We start from the raw sequence: 19240 nt of genomic DNA, 5'->3' as shown, positions 1-19240 counted from the left end.
CCCCATTCTGCAGCAACTACTCAACAAGTACCCCGTGATCAGGATCACGTGCTACCCACATTCTCCACCAATTTGTTACCAGATTTGCCCAATACTCTGGGGTATGCTCATTTATCAGGGTTACCCTTATGGGACTGGGGGAAGGTTGACAGTTCTATCAGTGTGCTGTTGGTGCTTACTTGGGCTCTCATATGGAGCTGAATTCTCCCTGCTGCCAATTCCCCCTCCCACTGGAGCTCTCCTGCAGGAACTAGGTTCCTCAGGATGGGGTTCTTCCCACCTTAGCAACACACACAGACACTCACACCCACTAATCAGAGCACGTCTGAGAGGACTGGGTACTCAGCACTCACAAGCTGACCCCCTCATATGTCCCTGGACTCAGCTGGCTGGGTTTCACAGCAATGCCGCACTGCACCCTCATGTGCCTTTGGACTCCGTGGGCTGGATTAAACAGCACTTTAAGCTGCCATCCTCATAAGCCCCCAGGTTCAGCACCCCTTATCCCCACTTTCACACCACAGTCATTCACAGGTAAACCACACGATGAGCAAACCCCACAGGATTTTGGGCACTACAGGGATCTTTTGCTTGGGTACAAGAAGCGTTGTTGCAGAGCGAATGGGGAAGCCAAAACAACACCCCTTAAGGAAGAGTGAGCAAAAGAGAAAGAAAGAGAGAGAAGCAACCAGTTTAACAATGAAAGTGATTTATTTCTGAGTAGTGAATAGATATCAAACAGTTACAATATTAAATCTAACAATTACAATATTAAATCTAAATTGAAGCTGCTTACAAATGTTAGGTAACCATATAACAGTTTACACAGGGCAGGGTCAGGAGGCTATGCTTAGAGAGATAGTTGAGAGAGAGAGAAAAAGAGAGAGAGAGAGAGAGAGAGAGACCTCACCACTCCACGGAGCTTGCACTGATCGGGGTTCCCAGATGATGATGGTAGCCGGGGGTCCAGAGGGCAGGAGAAAAGCAGGACAGAGCCCCCAGCACGATCAGACAGGAGATGACGAAGTCTCAATGGAACTGATGCAGTTTAAGTCCAGGTATCAGAACAGTTTTCTTGGGGCAAGGATAGGAGTTTTATAGGGATAGTTCAAAGAGAAAGAGGAGAGACAATAGAGACTGATCACCCCTGGTTATGGGTGATGTTCCTTGAACGAGCTCACAATGCAACTTGGCAGTTTCAGTATTTTAGATGTCAATAGGATCGTTACTAGAATTGGTCTGATAATGACTAATTTGGGTGTGAGCAGGCCTAGGTTCATTAGCATCTGGAGCAGGGATTTCCCATCAGGCAGTGCTTCTCTGCTTTCGGTGTCCCATAGTTCAGTGCAGTTCCTGCCTTGGAAGAGCTGCTCTCCATTCTGTATGCTAATGAGATGTCCCTCTGTTCCATCTTTAATGTAAATGAGGCTGGGGTGTTTCCTTAATTGTATCACCCTTGTCTGAAGCAGTTTAGGTGTGTCTTCCCCCGGCCTTTTCTTTGCTTTGTCTTTGATTCTAGCAGAGGCCTGAGGGAGGGGGATGGTTTTCCATGAATGTCACTCCCTGACTCCCCAAGAGCACAAGGCTGACAGGCGACCATGTTCTGGTTCCCCAAGAATCACAGAGGTGGTGGGTAACACTGACAGCCAACCTGGGCGCAATCAGAGGAGCTGGGCCGGTGCTGCCAGTCTCTGCTCCGTTCACAAAGGCAGGGAACTTTAGTCCAGCAGGGCCGTGGCTCTGGTGTAAGCCCAGGTCTGTTCCTTCCCTGGCAGGCCCATTCTCACATGGGACACTCCGTAGCAGTGCTAGGACACCGCTGGGCCCATGGCCTGCCAGGAGAAACTGAAGTCCGGGGGTAGGCGTGGGGCTCTCTGGGACTGTCCCTCACGTCCTCTCCATCATCCAGCGAGCAGAGGCCTCTCCCTGCCGCTGGCCACACGGTGCAGCTGCCCAAGAGCACAGAGCCTCACTACTAGGAGATGCAAAGAGGCCTGGAGGTGCCTGACTGGACCATGAGGGTTCCTGCATCCAGCTCACACCCGTTCTGCTGCCCGTGGTTCTCCTCGTTCATCTGGGACACCTCCGTGGAGCCCGCCTCGAAGCCAGGCACCGTGTGGGCAGCGTGCACCACGTGGACCTTGTTGCGGGCCTTCTTCCTCAGGAGGCAGCTGAAGACCTTCTTGAAGCCCTTGCGGAAGTGCTTGGAGACCAGGGCGTAGACGATGGGGTTGAGGCAGGAGTTGGCGTAGGCCATGCAGTGAGAGAGTAGCCGGAAGGCGTAGGTGGCCTGGTTGAAGGGGAAGTCCCCGTAGAGGTAGCGCAGGATCACCACGTGGTAGGGCAGCCAGCACAGGCAGAAGAGGATGGTCACTATGATGATCATCTTGGTCACCTTCCGCTTGGCCTTCTTGGACTCAGACATGTCCTCCAGGGGGTCCACGGCCGTCCACAGGTACTTGATGGTCCTGGTGTAGGAGAGGCTGATGATCAGCACGGGGATCACGTAGCCAAAGGCAAACGTACTGGTGTCTATGATCTTGCGCTTCCACTCCTCCCAGCCGGGCATGCAGATGTAGCTGGCCTCCCACTCGATCAGGTCGTAGTAGCTCAGGTACGGACCCGCGAAGACCACAGAGAGGCCCCAGATCACCGCCATGGCGGCGACCGCGTTACAGGGGGTCCGCAGTTCCCGGGAGCGCAGTGGGTAGCGGATGGCCAGGTACCTGGAGATGAAACAAACGGGCTGCGGTCAGGGACATGGAGGACTGTGCCTTGGACACTGGCTGTGGGATTCCTGCTGGGATTCCTTGCAGGCCTACATCCAGCCTCAGCAAATGGGCACGACATCACTAAGGAAGGGCCCTCGCCCTGTCGACACCTCTTAATGCTGCCCCTGGGGAAACCGGCCCTGGGTACGGCAGCGTTTTAAACCCTAGTGGGGTTTTCCTAACCTAGGTCCCATCCGCTCCCTCCAGACACCGGGGGCTGGGCCTTTTCCCCTCAGCGTTGGCTGGAGAGAGGAGGCCACTCCTGCATAGCACACAACGCTCCCTCTCCTCAGGGACGGAGTGCGTTCCCTCCGGGCTCTCCCGGGGAGGGCACAACCCTACACACAGGTCCCAGCCTCAGCCCCCTCACCTGGCAGCCCATGCTGCCCCAGGGTCCCCCCTCCACTGAAAGGAAGATTTTGTGCTTCTGCCTGGCTGAGAATGAGAACTTTGGTGTGAGACCTTCGGGACCTTTAAGTTCATGATGGGACGGGTCCCAATCGACAGCCCCGGGAGTCATTCCATTGACTGCCATGGGGCTGGGATCTGGCCGCGCTGCTCCCTGGGGCCTGGACTGCGCCGGTCCAGAGGGGAGGAGCTGGAGGTGCCGGAAACGAAGACTCTTTCTCTCAGAATTGGGCTGGTTTCTGGGGCCAGTAAATGCCCTCGCGGCTGCTTGCTGCCTGCCTGTCCTGCCCCAGCACGGCACCTCCAGCAGCGTCCTGCAAGCGCCAGGAGGCTGGGAGAGCAGAGCAGCAAGCAGGAGGAGCACTGCATTCGGCTCCCTCCCCCACCTCAGCAGGTGAGAGGCCAAGTGGGAACATCTGTCTGCAGGACCCCCGGAGAGCTGAAACCGTTCAGTGTGCCAGTCCCTGCAGGGACCCGGGTGCAGGTGACAGCTAGGAAGGGAGACAGCTGGGATCCTAGCTGACCTGTGGCCAGGAGACTGCGGGGCTGGGGAGGGGGAGAGGGGGAGTAGCTGTCAATGCACGCACAAGCCCTTCACTGCTCCAGTCTAAGCCTGTTCTCAAGCAGGGAGCGAGGCTCAGCTGCCACACGCTATCGGAGCTCATCCCTGGCAACACACACAGCCGACAGCTCAGGAGTATAACTCAGCCAGCACAAAGGGTCATCCTCTGCAGCCACCCCGCTCGCCTGTCACAAGGATGCCTGCATCCTTTGCTGACGCACAGCCACCTCTGGGGTGGAGCACAGCAACGTTCTGCAGCAACGCTCCGGAGCGGGGGAGGCGGAGAATAACCTGAACCCAGGCGGGCGGGGCGCTGCAGTGGGGGCAGCTGTTGGGGCCTTAAGAGACTGAGCAAGCTGGAGAAATGCCCTCGCCCACCACACCTGGAACTTGTATTTCTGCCTGTAGCGTGGAGCCTCCTGCACCATGAGCCATCTCCCCTCATGTTAGGTTTCAGCCCAACCTCATGGGCTGCCGGGGCTCAGCTTTGAGCCAGTACACGGGTGGGCGACCCCACAGCATGTACTGTAAGCCACCTCTGGAGAAGAGGCCTTAGTGATTTATCAACCACTGTCCCAGAGATACCGCTAAGCGCCTGACTACCTAGGATCACTGACGTCCTCCCAGCATCTCTCTCAGCAGTCCTGGGATGTGTCGCTGAGGTCCTAGTCCAGCTCTGGCCTATCTTACTGCCCCGGGCTCTTCCGGTGGGGATGCTCTTCTCTTCTTACCCCACACAGCACCTGGCACAATGGGATTCTGGTCCCTGACGCCACAGTACCAATAACAAATAACTGCTGGGACGTTCCCGTAGGGGGCGATGCTGCCATGGTGAGGGAAGTGAACACAAGAACGGCCATGCTGGCTCAGACCAATGGTCTGTCTATCCCAGAATCCTGTCATCTGATAGTGACCGGTGCCCGATGCCTCCGAGGGAATGAACTGAGTAGGGAGTTATCAAGTGATTCTTCGCCTGTCGCCCAGCAGGCAGAGGCTTAGGGACGCCCAGAGCACAGGACTGTGTCCCTGAGCATCTTCGCTAGTAGCCAATGAGGGACCTTCCTGCCAGGAACTTACCAAATTTTCCACGTGTGGCCTTCACAACCTCCCCAGGCAGTGAGTTCCCCAGGTGGCCTGGGTGTTGAGTGAAGAAAAGCTTCCTTATGTTTGCTGTAAACCTCCTGGCTGTGAATTTCTTTGGGTTCTTGTGTTATGTAAAGGGGCAAATGGCACGTTTTTCTCCACACTAGCCCCCTGCACAGCTCCCCTTGACATCTCTCTTCTAGGCTGAACAAACCCAGTCTCTAATCTCCTCTCGTACGGGCACTGGTCCATGCCCTTCATCCTTTTGTTGCCCTTCTCTGTACCGTTTCCAATTCTAATATCTCCTTTTGAGGGGAGGTGACCAGAACAGCACAAAGTACTCATGGGGGAGGCGTACCATGGATTTATACAGTGGCAGGAGGCTATTTTCTGTCCTCTCTATCCCTTTCCTAAAGTTCCCTACACTTGATTAGTTTTTTTCACGGTCACTGCACATTAAGTGGATGTTTTCAGAGAACCACCCACCATGACTCCAAGATCTCTTTCTAGAATGGTAGCTGCTAATTTAGACCCCGTCGCTGTATATGTCTGGTTGGGATTATGTTACTTTGCATTTATTAACATTCACTTTCATCTGCTATTTGGTTACCCAGTTTTGGGAGATCCTTTTAATTCTTTGCTGTCAACTTAGACGTAATTATCTTGAGTAATTGTGTGTCATCTGCAAACGTGATCCTCTCATCAATGACCCCTTTTTCCAGATCATTTATGAATAGGCTGAATAGTATGGGCCCAAATAAGGTTCCCCCCACTATTTACCTTTCTCCACTGTGAAAACTGACCCTTCATTTCCTATTTTGTAACCAGTTATTGATCTATTTTATCCCATGACTCCTTAAGCGCCTTTGGGGAGGGACCTTAAAAAAGAACCTCTCTGGTCCAGCAACACCCATGGTCCAGCATGATTTTAGAGAGCCAGATGTCCACTTAGCATGGGTGTGGCCAAGTTTCCCACAGTCCTATAAAGTTTGTTACAGTCTCCAGTCCTGGCTCTCAGTGTTCTGTGCTGCTGTTTGGCTCAAATGTCTTCTAAGGGCCCAGCAAGCAGTGGCAGTGTTGGTGATGCTGCTAGACAGTATTGACCTCCCGTGGTCCAGCAAATTCTCAGATTCGGCACGGTCAGGTCCTGAGGGTGCTGGACTAGAGCAGTTCAACCTGTACACTAGCTCCATTCTGAATCACCCTTGTCTACATGTCGTTTGACCCCCTGAAAGAATTTCAGCAGATCAGGGCTGGGCAAGATGCAGCTCAAAGGCCGGATCCCGTCTGCCAAACATTTGGGTCTGGCCCATGGGCTGCATCTGGCCACTTCCTAGTGATATCCCGCTGCCTGTGCCACCGAATGCCCAGGCAATGGCTCAGGCAGCAGGATCCGATTTAAATGGCTCACGGCTCCTGGTCGCTTCTGGCAGGGGCTGGAGCTGCGAGCCATTTAAATAGCCACAGCAGCTCCGGGCGGCTGCCAGGCAACGTGATAGCGGTGGGGCAGAGAACCACGAGCCCTTTGCTGTGGTCTTGAATTCAAAGTCTCCAGCCCCAGCCAATTCTAGTCCCCAGCCCTGCCCCTTCCACCCCAGGCCCCGCCCCTTCCAGGGGGTGAAGCTGGCCTGTGACCATGGACCAAAATTTCATTAAGTAGCCCTCCTGTGAAAATGATTGCCCACCCCTGCGATAGATTAGTAATAGTCCTATAGAGCTTGGGAAGAGCTTAAAAAGAGGTGCCATGGGAGGTAAGATAGCAATAGTGATTAATTATCTGTGCACAGAGGGTAGCTTTGATGTAAAGCTCTCTGAGATCTGTTGCTTTCTAAAGAAGTTCAGGATCCTTAGTTCCATTCTGCAGTGGGAGAAACTGAGGCACAGACCAGCTCAATCGATGGGCAAGTATTTATACAGCAGCAATCAAAGCAGTATCTGCAGAGCTCAAAGCATTTCCACCTTCCGCCTCTGATACCAATGCAGATGTCTGAATTGCAGAGCTAATGTGCCATCCTCACCCCCACCCCAGCAGTGAATGTAACCGAAGCACGATCCCTGGGAAGAACAGACACTTCCCACTGTCGGGCACATGGGGTGACATCGGGGCAGGATGGCCAAAACTGGGCAGCTGTCCTGTCCCAAACCCACGGGTCTCCTGACCTACTATGCAGGTGTCCAGCAGTTGCTGTATGGGCACAGGAAGTCGGGCTCGGGGCCCAATACACAACAAGAACCAAAGCATGTTTCTGAATGCTGCATACATTGGCGTACACACGGGGTGTGCCGGGTGTGCCCAGGCACACCCTAATGTCTTGGGCTAGCTAGCCCGAGCCATTTTTGCGCCCTGGGCCCCACCCAGCCTGGCAGCACGACACAGCGCCCCTGAGGCGCCCAGGAACACCCCCGCCCAGCATGGCGCAGTGCCCTTGAGGCGCCTGGGAGCACCCCTGCCCAGTACGGCAGCACCGCGCAGCATGCCTGAGATGTCTGGGGCCGCCCCTGAGGAGCCTGGGAGAGCCCCCGCCCAGCACGGCGTGGCGCCCCTGAGGAGCCTGGGAGAGCCCCTACCCTGCCCGGCCCGGCATCATGGTGCGGTGCCCCTGAGGCGTCCAGGAGTGCCCCCGCCAGCCCGGCAGCATGGTGCGGTGCCCCTGAGGCGCCCCAGGCTAGGGCCCAGCCAGCCTGTAGCTTGGGCTGGCTCTGACTCCAGCCCCACAAATAGGAAGGCAGAAGCCGAAGATAAGGTAAGGGAGGGGATGGAAGGGGTGGGAGAGGAAGGGGCTTGTGCTGAGGGAGGGGGCAGGTCAGGAGAAGAAAGGGGAAGATACTAAGGGGTAGGGTGGAGGAGAGACAAATGCCAGGGGGGCCAAGTGCAGACAACGAGGAAAAGGGCAGGAGGGGAGGTGTCAGCGGGAGGGGGGACAGGGTGATGCTGGAAGAGGAGAGGGTAAAGGCAATGGGGGTTAGCGGGGGAAGGGAGAGGTGCTGGGAGAAGGCTTGAAAGAAGGGGTGGGCATGAGGAAGGCAGGGATGGAGCAAGGCATGTGTGAGGGCACGGGCATGAGGGGAATGGGGGCAGACGGTGGTGGGGGGGTGGGCACCAGGGAAAAAGGGGGCAGGGGCAGTAAGGGAAGGGGGAGCACCGGGAAGGTGCAGGTGCCAGGGGATTCTGGGGGTGAAGCAGAAGGGCAGACACCTGCAGGGGAGGGACCAGCACCAGAGGAGAGAGGCAGGGCAGGTGTGTAGAGGGAGGTGTTAGAAGAGGGGATGGGGAGGGGTAGCTCACATGATCAGAGTGGGGCTACTGGAGGAGTGGCACAGGGGGAGAGAAGGGCTGGTGGAGGGGGGCAATGAGAAGGGCAGGAGTCAGGACAGCAGAGGAGGATGAGGGGTTGGGGGCAGCAGGCACCAGGGGATCTGATGGAGCAAGGGGAGGAGACATGGCAGAGAGGGAAAAGGTAAAGGTTTATGAGATATTTATTAATAACTTGGGTGCCACAGTGGCACATCCAAACAAGCATGAACTCAGTACTGGTGCACAACACAAAATTCATTCTGCTCATGGGAGAAAACTGAGGGAACACTTCCCCCTGCCTCTCCGCCCCCAAGTTAATGTCACACCCAGTGGGTTAATGCAATTGCAGGATAGCTGCATGAGGGGGGTTTGGTGGGGGCCAAATTAATCCCTGTTGGTAAGAGGATGGTGGGAAAAGTCCTTAGAGGGGGGGTCACATGACACCTTTTACTTCTGGTTATGTGCCCATCTTGCCCCCAGAGTGTTACCTCCAGAGGTGTGGCCAATGGGAGTCAGGAGGTGTGGCCAATGGGGGTCAGGAGGTGTGGCCAATGGGGGTCAGGGGCGTGGTTAACAGGGGTCAGGGGTGTGGCTAATGGGGGTCAAAGTACATTTTTAAAAAATTCTTTGGGTGCACACCCTAATGAAATGTGCTGTGCACGCCTATGGCTGCATCTAAGGCAGAATGGGCCAAACGAGCACATTGATGCTGATTTACTCTAGCTGGGGCAGTCAGGGGAGCTCTGCTGTCTTATTCCAGCAGAGCATCTGGCTTAATATTTTTGTGAGATGACACTGGGTCCGTTGTAGGCTAAAGCCAGAGCCAGCCCTGCTGTAAACAGGCACAATGCAGACAGCGGAGTTCTCGCTGATTATACCAGGAATTGAGTTTGGCCCCCAGTCTGAACACACCATCTGTGCATCACATCATTGGCCAGATGCTGGGGCGTCTAAACTGCTCATTCGTCAACGTGTGTTAGTCACGGTCTGACAGTGATGGAAAGGCAAGTCCTCTATTAACTCACAGGGCTAGAATCTCTCTGTCTGATGCCCTTTCTCTCACCCGAGCACCACGTCATCTAAGGTGTCATTAGAGGCGGCTTTGGAACAAATTGATAAACCAAACAGTAACAAGTCCCCGGGACCGATGGCATTCACCCAAGAGTTCGGAAGGAACTCAAATGTGAAATTGCAGAACTATTAACTGTGGTTTGTAACCTGTCCTTTAAATCAGCTTCTGTACCCAATGACTGGAAGATAGCTAGCGTGACACCAATCTTTAAAAAGGGCTCTAGAGGTGATCCTGGCAATTACAGACCGGTAAGTCTAACGTCAGTACCGGGCAAATTAGTTGAAACTATAGTAAAGGATAAAATTGTCAGACACATAGATGAATACAATTTGTTGGGGGAAAGTCAACATGGTTTCTGTAAAGGGAAATCGTGCCTTACTAATCTGCTAGAGTTCTTTGAGGGGGTCAACATGGACAAGGGGGATCCAGTGGATATAATGTACTTAGATTTCCAGAAAGCCTTTCACAAGGTCCCTCACCAAAGGCTCTTAAGTAAAGTAAGTTGCCATGGGATAAGAGGGAAAGTCCTCACATGGATTGAGAACTGGGGCATCTGGTAGGCCCAGCGGCCCCAGGGCAGGTGTCGGCCTTGCTCACCTGTCCACTGAGACGGCCGCGAGCGTGAAGCTGCTGGCGTACATGGTGAGGTAGATGAAGAAGTGCACGGCCTTGCACATGAACGAGCCGAAGACCCAGCCCTCCAGAGAGTAGATGGTGGCCTGGAAGGGGACGCAGAAGATGATGAAGAAGAAGTCGGCCAGGCTGAGGTTGAGGATGAAGAGGTTGGTGGTGTTGTGGCCCATCTGGCCGTTGCGCAGCAGCACCGCCAGCACCAAGCTGTTGCCCACCGTGCCCAGGAGGAAGATGAGGGAGAAGACCACGGGGACGATGATGCTGGCGGGGCTGAACTGAGAGCTGTCCGAGGCATTCCAGTACCCGGCCAGGCTGGCAAAGTCCTCATGCTCCGTCATGCTGCCAGAGGGGAGATTCAGGATGCCTGAAGGGTGCAGTGAGAGAGAGGGATGAGATCTTCATGAGAAAAAGAAGAGACGGCCCCTGACTCTGACAACGGGGAAGGTGAGACCCCAATAGCAGCTCCATGGCCAAGTGCTAGCAATTAGGGGCTCCGGGGACCCATCGCGAGAGACTGGGCTCTGGCTCAACAAAACCTCTGCCCCCTTTGATAATCCCTCCCCCATACCTGGGCTCAAGCTGCAGCATTCACCTGGCTGCACTCCTGGAAGGACAGCGCTGGAGAGGACGTCTCCTTGGGCAGCCCTGCCTGCCCCCATCCCCGATACAGCAGGGCTGCCCCGTTCTGTGATGGAGGAGCTGAGATTTATGGACCCAGGCCCTGCAGTGGCTCCGTGTCCCAGCCAGCCTGACTGATTACAGCAGGGGAGCAGCGGTCCCACTCCAGCAATGAGACTCTTGTGGTAAATCAACAGCCGGGCAAAGCCCGGGCGTTTTATTGCACCATATAAATACACAGTGTGCTTTTCCCCTGCCCCCGCCCCTCCTCGGCTAGATTAACCATAGGATCACAAAACGACGCAGGGCAGTAAGTGCCTCTTCCCGACAGCGGATGTAAAGGGGCAGGTGCCAAGCTGATGCAGCGTGTTACAGAGGAGATCGACAAGCGGTGCTTGTGTGGGGATGCTCGCTCTCTCCCACACGGCAGCCGTGCTCTTATTGTGGCTTGTGTGGTTTCCCTGCCTCCAAAACAGGTCGCTTAGCCTGCAAGAGTAACATTGTGTCTAGGAATTGGTCCATCTACCTGGAAGGGGTCAGGTCAGAGACTGATTCCCTCAAGAGATCTGACTGGTAGGGAGGGATTGGGGCAAAATAGTGGCACCTTCCCTATACCAGAGTGGGGGATGTTTCCACTAAATGGACCGGCAGTGAAGTAGTTAACCATGTTGTTACTTGCCGTGATCGTTAGGTTTCAGAGTTAACTCTGCTGCACTAGAGAGGGCTGCTCGCACCTCGGAGGTGGTCTGGCTGCACAGCATGGCACCAGGCTCCTTTTTGGAAGGATTTCTGGGAGATTAACTGAGATTTAAAATAACCCACAAACCTGACGTGGGCGGGTGAGACAGGAGCAGGTCTGTGCTGTGTAGACAGAACTGGGCAACAAGCACAGTTAAGGATTAAGGTTCGGCATTTGAGTTTGAATCGAGGCTAGAATGTCAATCCAGGAGTTTGATCTCTCACGAGCCCATCTCCCATACTTATGAAAGGGGTGCTTTCTCCACCTCTTCCTCCTGGCTGGAGCTGGGGGAAGCCTGCGAGGGCCACGCTTTGCACACACCAATCCTTAGTTCACACCCCCGAGCTCCCTTTGTCTCCTTTCTGCAAAGCCTTGGACCAGCAACAGCTTGGCTCCCACCCTTCATCTCACCCCCACCAGGCAGGGAGCATCATGTCAGCCCCTGCAGAGAGTCAAGATCTCGCCGTTGTTTTCTCTCACCTGCTCAGGGAATTGCTGGGTTCCCAAGGGTGCTTGGCTGGGAAGGTGCTAGCCAGTGGGAAGAGAACTAGCCAAGGGATTGCTGCCCCCACCTGGGGAACAGCATCACCACAGAAAAGCATCGGGCTGTATCCACGGCTCTCCCTGGCTGTGCGTGTTGAAGGAAGGGCAGGGTGACTTTCTCTATACCCGTGGCCCACATGCAGCCCTCCCCTGAACAAAACAACCTCAGCCAGCCCCGTGTGTTCATGCCAGAAATGCGAATGCGGAGTGGGGAGAATTCTGCACATGGAGCTTTTCACCCTGGGACACTGGGTCTTACACAGACAACTAGGTCCAAGTTCAGGCGCTTGTGGCTTTGCAATCCGATGTACCCCTCCATCCGTTTCATCTCGCGGCTGAGATGAATGAACACGAGACCGGGGGCAGCGAGATCTGCCGAGGAGGGCGACAGCCCCGCTCTCACAGATGGCCAGCACTAGAACTAGCCCCCCGTATTTCTGTTCAGTGTGATTTCAAGCTGTGCTCCCTGCGGGAACAAAGCCTATTAGACTAGCAGAGCAGGGGCTTGATCCGGCCGTGCGTCTGCAATCCCAGCATGTGCGGCCTAGCAGAACAAGCAGGCGCCAATCAGCATGAATTTACAGAGGTCTCTCCTGAGGGATCAGCACCTGAGCACCCAGGAAGCATCAGCCACAGCTTGTGTCCTGCGGGGGGAGAGGTGAGTGGGGATGGCCCTGTCACACTCTGGGATGACCGTCTCATCTCCCACGGGGGGGGGGGGGTCTGCTGGTTTCGCCCTTGTCCTCTCTCCAGTGGCATGTCACCATGAAAGGGTGACCCCCTCTCTCCTGCCACTGGTTACACCCTGGCCCCCGGGAGCAGGCTGCAAAGCCTCCTCAGGAACGGAGCCAGCAGCATCGCTGACCAGCCCCATTTCCAGGGAGACTTTGCTGTGGGCTCGGCAGCATAAGGATTATTGTGCAGAGCCTGCAGTAACCACTAGGCTTTTTAGTGGTTAGACCTTTTTAGCCGCATTTGTACATCCCTAGTTCTGACCTGCCTCACTCCTGTGTAAATCCAGAACCTCTTCCTGTGTGTTTACACTGCAGTGACTGAGATCCCCCTGGCCCCATAGATTCACTTCAGAGCCGGGTTAGTAGCGAAGTCAGAGTCCAGCTCCCAGCTCTGAGCTGGAACACCACAAAGCAACGCTGTGTCAGCATGTGCCCAGACATTTCTGGTGTCCCACGGCGGCAGCCACGGCCACACACCTCAACTGCTTAATTTCAACACCCAGGTACCCTTCCTCCCTCCAGCAATCCAGATACCGGTTAGCACCTGATCTGTCCTGCTACAGAGACAAGTGACTTGCCCCAGGTTCCACATGGAGTCTATGGCAGAGCAGAGACTTAAGCCCAAGTCTCCCTCTAACACCCCAGTCACTGGTCTGTCCTTCCACATGCTGCTCCCAGAGGACCGGGGCGGGGGGGGGCGGAGGGTTGGAGCAGTTGCCAAGTATTTCACACTCCAGTGTAGCAGGTTGGGTGTGGCAGCCTTCCCTAGGTTCTGACAGCAAACAGCTATGCCTGAATGGAGAAGTGGGAGGGACCCGAGGGAAAAGAATGGGGGTGCTCCGGAGCCACAGGCAGTCCCTGTCTCCATGGGGAATGCCGCTCTCTCAGCCTCCCACCTTACAATGATACCTGCGCCTTCAGGGGGCACCGTTACCCCATTTTACAAGTGAGGCTGTGAAGTGACTTGTCCCAAGCTGTCCAGTGGGTGAGGAACAGAACCCAGAAGTCCTGACTGGCAGTGGGAGAGGAAGAGAGACCGAGCAGGGAGGGAACCTGGGAGTGAAGTGCAGGGATGAACCGGCCTGAGCCGGGGCCTATGGTGGAGAGCTGGGTGTGGTGGATGTGAGCCCTGCTCTCTGCAGCAACAGGCACCATGCCTTGCAGCAAGAATCCTGGGCCCTGGCAGGGCCATGGAGGGGAGCAAACGGGGAAAGCTCTGAGATTCAGCAGGACATGCCTGCTCAGGGCAGTGCTGCCACAGCTGGCTGCAGGCAGAGACCGGCACAGGGTCACTGGCATCAGTTTCAGCCACTTACTGCTCAGGAGAGGGGCAGCCACAGAGTCATCCAGGGGCCACATCAGCACCAGGACAGGCCCCCGGGCCGGCAGAGGGAGGAATGCAGGGCATGGGGAGAGAGTAAGGGGGAGTTGGAGAAAGAAAGGAGGGGCCAGAGCAGCTGTGGGCTAAAGGACACGGCAACACTGGGTAGGGTGCCAGGACTCCTGGGCTCTAGCTTCACCACTGACTCTTTTTGGGGAAGTCATTTCTTTTCCCCCTGCCTCAGTTTCCCCCCCATGCAGCATGTGACCTGCGGCTGAGAGGCACTGCCTGGGTGCCAAGTGGGACTGGTGGGTCTATAATGGAGAGCAAAGGCGCGATTGGCTCAAACGCCCAGCTCCCTCCAAGAGCTCGTCTTGCGACCCAGCAGCAAATCGACTTCTCTTAAAGGGAAGGCGCATCCTCGCCCCCCTGCAGAGCCTCCTGCCCTGACCCCTCCCTCCGAGCCCCTGCATAACCAGGGCTCCTTCCCTGGAGTCACAGCATCAGGGTGCTATTTTCAGGGCAATGGCACCCTAACCCAGACTGCGAGGCTACAGCCATGCCCCCACATCACCCAGTGCACTGGCCCTTTAAGAGCAGAGGGAGCAGAAGACCCCATCCCAGGGCACTGGCCTGACCAGCGGCCCGGGAGCAAGCGAGGGGAAGCGGTGCTGGGCTCTTAAAGGGGCAATGTCCTGCGGTCCCCCCCTTCCCATCCACCTGCTAGTTCCCGGACAGCTTCCTCTACCAGCCCATTTCCTGGGGCTCTGCCCTCCCCAGCTCCCCGGGGCCCGCGTCCCCAGCCTCTGTCCTAGTGCCCAGGGCAGCGAGTCCTTCCCGGCTAGGCGCCCCCAGACTCCTGCCTGGCCGGCTGGGTCTCCCCCTACTGCGACCAGCCCCGGTGCCAGGGCCAGCCACTGGGCTCCTCGCCCCCCCCCGTGCCCGCTCCTGTCCCTGCAGCCCCCGGCCATGGGCCGGGAGGGGGCGGGCCGCGGTGCTGCTGGGGGCAGACCCCGGGGGCCGAAGAGCAGGGGCAACCTCGGGGCGGTAGCGCCTCGATCTCTGCCCAGCCCCGGGCTCCGTCCCGCCCCGCGCAGCCCGCCCGCCCGCAGCGCTCTTACCTGCTGCCGCGCAGCGCGCTGCTTGCGCCTGGCACTAGCCCTGGCACCGCGCGCCGGGCCCCGCCACGCCGCTCCAGCCCCGCCCGGGCCGGCCGCGGGCTCCGCCCCTGCCCGCTCGCCCCTTCGAGGCAGCGCCCGGCACGCGCAGCGAGCCTCCCCCCGCGGCTTCCCGGGGAGCGAGGGGCAGAGTCTGCTGCGGGTTCTCTCCCCTCCCGCCCCCGTGTAAACCCCGTGAACTTCAGCGGAGTCACTCCGGAGTCACGCCTGGGGTGCGGAGATCGGAGACCCGCTTTTTCCCTCCAGGAGGCAAAGCCAGTTTAGGGGGACAGGCCGATTCTGGGGAGGGGGGGCAGGTTGGATGCCTGGCACATCCCTGAGCCCCCTCCTAGCCAGAGCCTCTTGCTGCCGCGGCTGCCATAGTGACAGCGGGTATATTGGCCTCCTCCCGGACATCCCTTGTAGCAGGGGCCAGGAGGCTGGCGGGGTGGGTCTGCACTCGGTGCTGGTGCTAGTCACCAAGGCCCAGCGAAGGGCAGCTACAAACTGGCCCCAGATGTCCCCGGTGCAGCTGCCAGAAGTTGGCAGCAAATGGCACCCCGGGTGGGATGTGTCCAAGCCGCTTTGCCAGCAGCCCCTCCCCCGCCTTGCAGGGCTAGAGCCCTCTGGCTCCAGGATCCTCCCCAAAGCCAGAGCCCTGAGACCCGAGCAGTGGCAGGGCCACAGTGGGACAGGCCGGCCCCCACTTCCGGTGGGTGGGCAATGAGTGGGGGGAAGGAGCGAAGCCGCTGTGGAAGAGGGGGAGGGATAGATGCTCTGGCCAGGGGCCCCATAAAATATGTGCCCTGGACTCCCATTCCCTTTGCCCTCCCCCCGCTACCCTCCCGGTCTCCCTGCCAGGTACTTCTGAAGGGAGGGAAGTCAGGGCACCAGGGCTTGCCTGCCCAGTGCTCCAACAAGGGAGAGGGATCAGGGCATGCCCTGGTCCGCCAGCCAGGCGCTCCTGCTGGGGACAGGGGTCAGGACACGGGGCTTGCCCTAGTCTGCCTGCCCTGCACTCCTGTTGGGGAGCGGGCACGGGGCAGGGAGACTTGCAAGCCTCCAAATCCACTCCCCTGGCCCAGCTGGAGCACCAGGTGAAGGGGGCAAGGCACCGGGCTTCGTTGGGAGCAGAGGCAGGACTGGGGTGGGTCTGTATGCCCCGGCCCACACAGGCCCACTCCTGGCTATGCTCTGGCTTTGGAAGCAAGTCGCATGCCTTTGGAAGGGCTGCACAGTGGCTGGCCATGTCAAGTCCCCTCCTGAGTTGGGAGTGTGAAGGCTGGGCCAGTGCAGAGGAGGCTGAGGGCAGCGCAGGGCTGGGGAAGGCAGGCAGGTGGAATCTGGGATGGGGGGGCAGTTGTGAGAAAGCTGTAAAACAGGGGTGCTGCCCTCCCCCGTGCCCATGCAGCATCTGCTTTCCGATGCAGAGCAATGGCATCTCAGAGTCCACCGTGCCCTTCCCCAGCAGGAGGTGAAGCCAAGGGCCAGGCTCACAGGAACACGGGAGCTGCCCAACTGGACCAGAGCCAAGGTCCAGCTAATCCTGTCTCCAGTCTGTGAGAGTGGCCAATGCCAGGTGCATCAGAGGAAGAGGTAAAACCCTGCAGTGAACAATTAGGGAGTAGGGGCTGTTTCTTCCTAGTCCCCCACCAACACCCTCCATCAACTAGTTCATGCTCCGAATCAGCAGACTCCTTTTCCCTGTCTAAGGTAACTGGGCAGGGGAGGGGACATTCTCATTCTCTATCCCAGTGCCTAACCCAGTTCCATATCATGCTATGCTCTTTGCCTGCGTGCTGTTTGCAGCAGTGAGTTCCATAGGTTATAAGGCACTGTGATAACAGTATTGCCTTGTACCCACTATGAATGAGCTGCCTTTCTGTTGCCTTGGCTCCCTCTGTGGGCACTTGTCTGAGGAGAAAGGGATCCTCTGCCACATCTGGGGACCTGGTAAACGACCCGTTAGTTCCAGCACTCCCTAGCGCTGCCTGGCTCCTCCTTCGCTCGCTCACAGCACAGCCCAGGCATCTCCCTTCTCGCTGTGCAGCGTCACACACGACTGCTCCCGGCCTTTGCCTCGCTGTGATCAGACCCAGTGTGGGCTGCTGCATGGCTCAGCAGCTGTGTCAGCGCCTTTGGGGCTAAGACTCCAGCCCCGGTGCTGCCCTGCCTACAGAGGGTTTTGTCTACTGCCGGTTTGTTTCTGAGCTGGTAGCTGTGTAGACTTTCCTTGCCACCCCTCTACTTCCTCCCGCCTGCACCATAGGCTGCAGCAGGCAACTGCGAAAGAATCCTGTCTGCTCCTTTCATCTCCCCCGAGTGGCCTGTCATTCTCCATGTCTTGGGCAAACCGTGCTGCGTGTGTCTGGCTTTCCCTGTAATCAGCAGTGCTGGCGCTCGCATTCACAGTCGCAGGGCTGCTTGTCAACTTGGAGAGACTTTTTCCCTGGAGCTTCATTTGCTTCTCTTATTTATTTTCCCTTCTGCTGTTTGTAAACCACGGTCCCCTCCCGATCAGCCCCCTTTTGCATTAAGCAACCGCAGGCCCCAGCTGAGATCAGGGCCTGTTGTACTAGGTGTTGTACAGACGGTCCATACCCCAGAGAGACACAACGTGCAACCAGTGGGGACGAGGAAGGTGTGTTAGCCCATTATGACCCATGGGGACCTGAGCCTCCGAGACGGAGGCTGGCATTTTTTAGGACCCTAAAGGTAGGTCTCAGCTCTGCTGGAGCTGGCACACTAAACATAGCACTGTGATGGCGTAGTACAGGGAGCGGCCTGGGTTAGCCTATGAACTTGCCTGACGCGTGTGTAGGTAGTTAGGTGGCTAGTCCCAGCTGACACTTATGCCGCCGCAGCTACACTGCTATTTTCAGCACACTAGCTCCAGCTGAGCTAATGCCTGTTTGTCCACCTGCTCTGGGAAGCCTGCTCCCAGCTGCTGTGTAGATGTCCCCTTAGATACCCAACCCTCGCCACATTGCAATGGACTTGCACCTAACTCCCTTAAGCAGCTTTGAATAGCCCACCATAGGTGATTTGGCCAAGGTGCCACCAAATCATTAGACCCCCTGAGTCAGGGACTTGTCTTTTCATTGTGCGTGTACAGCACCTAGCGCAAGGCAGTATTCATTCCTGACTCTGTCCACTAGACTCAGGTGTAAGAAAGGGGAATTTTCAAAACCGCCAGGGTACCGACTCCCCCTGGACTGTCTCCCATCTGTGCCTTTGAAAATCAGCCCCAAATTTGGGGGCAGAGCCCAGAATTGAACCCATGTATGGTGAGTCCCAGTCCAGAGCCTTTGTCTCTAATTAGCCTTTTAATTTGGTGACCGCTCCCCTGCACTGAATTAAAATGAACGGGGACTGTGTAGCCAAGAGGCAGATTTTCAAAGGTATTTAGAAGCCTAAATACCATTGCAAATTTGGCCCCAAGTCCCTTCTTCGGCTTTGAAAATTGTACCTTAGGACTCTATGTCTTCCCCATGTAGCCACGGCTCTCTGTTGCACACACAGCATTGAACGGGAGCATTGGCAAAAGTTTGGTTTGATTGATTTCAGGTTAGTTTTTCAGCATGTTCAGCATCTTTTAGCCGTGGCATTAGACCCATGCAAATATGGGAACGGTCACATATTTGCCTGTAATGCAAATATTGGAGCCTGGCTCGTGGCTTTTTTAAAAGAACCATTTTGAGCATTGTAACAAATTGGATTGAATTTGGAGTCGTTTTTTATGTTGGCTTACTTTGCCGTCCTCCACAGAAAAGGAACTCAATGAACCTGATTCAGAATCATTGACTGTAGAATGATTATACATTTGTTATCCAATTTTATGGCGTAAGTGAGAAATCCTAATTATTCCTCTGTACCCTGTATGCCTTTGTTTCTTACATTAGGTAATGTGGCCTGCTGTACCACATACAAATCGATCAGGATTCAGCATATTGCTTATAATCTAGAGGGCATGATGATGTATTTTTCTAATCAGCTGGCCAAATTCTGTTCTCACTTAGGGTATGTCTACACTAGCCCACTAGTTCGAACTAGGGAGGCTAATGTAGGCATTCGAAGTTGCAAATGAAGCCCGGGATTTAAATATCCCGTCCGGTCGCCATTTTTAAATTCCACTAGTCCGAAGTATGTTCCTGTCCGGTCGCCATTTTTAAATTCCACTAGTCCAAAGTAACTGCCCGGGGCTACACGCGGCAGTGAAACGGTAATTCGAACTAAGGGTAATTCGAACTAAGGGTGTAGACATATGCTTACTCCTCATTCCAGGAGGAGTAACAGTTAATTCA

At 56.2% G+C, this 19240-nt stretch overlaps 1 protein-coding gene across 2 annotated transcripts in view; it reads right to left on the bottom strand.

Moving 5' to 3' along the window:
• Positions 1-1641: 1641 nt before the first annotated feature.
• The window catches only part of LOC102445733 (galanin receptor 2b-like), a 32371-nt gene continuing 14772 nt past the window's right edge, over positions 1642-19240 (bottom strand). The window contains exons 1-3 of one of the 2 annotated variants that reach the window (XM_006124565.5): positions 14901-15041; positions 9789-10188; positions 1642-2726 (exon numbers count right to left, since the gene is read on the bottom strand). In XM_006124565.5, the coding sequence (XP_006124627.2) occupies positions 1976-2726; positions 9789-10162 (1125 nt within the window). In that variant the 5' untranslated portion in view covers positions 10163-10188; positions 14901-15041 and the 3' untranslated portion in view covers positions 1642-1975. Of the gene's footprint in view, positions 2727-9788; positions 10189-14900; positions 15042-19240 lie in introns of those variants that run through there. The other variant, XM_025185400.3, reaches the window with a different exon arrangement.

Source organism: Pelodiscus sinensis, chromosome 15 (genome assembly GCF_052426305.1).
Source record: "Pelodiscus sinensis isolate ZL-2025 chromosome 15, ASM5242630v1, whole genome shotgun sequence".
Lineage (NCBI taxonomy): Eukaryota > Metazoa > Chordata > Testudines > Trionychidae > Pelodiscus > Pelodiscus sinensis.
Note: the sequence above shows the minus strand (reverse complement) of the source record. Positions and strands in the feature narration are given on the sequence as shown.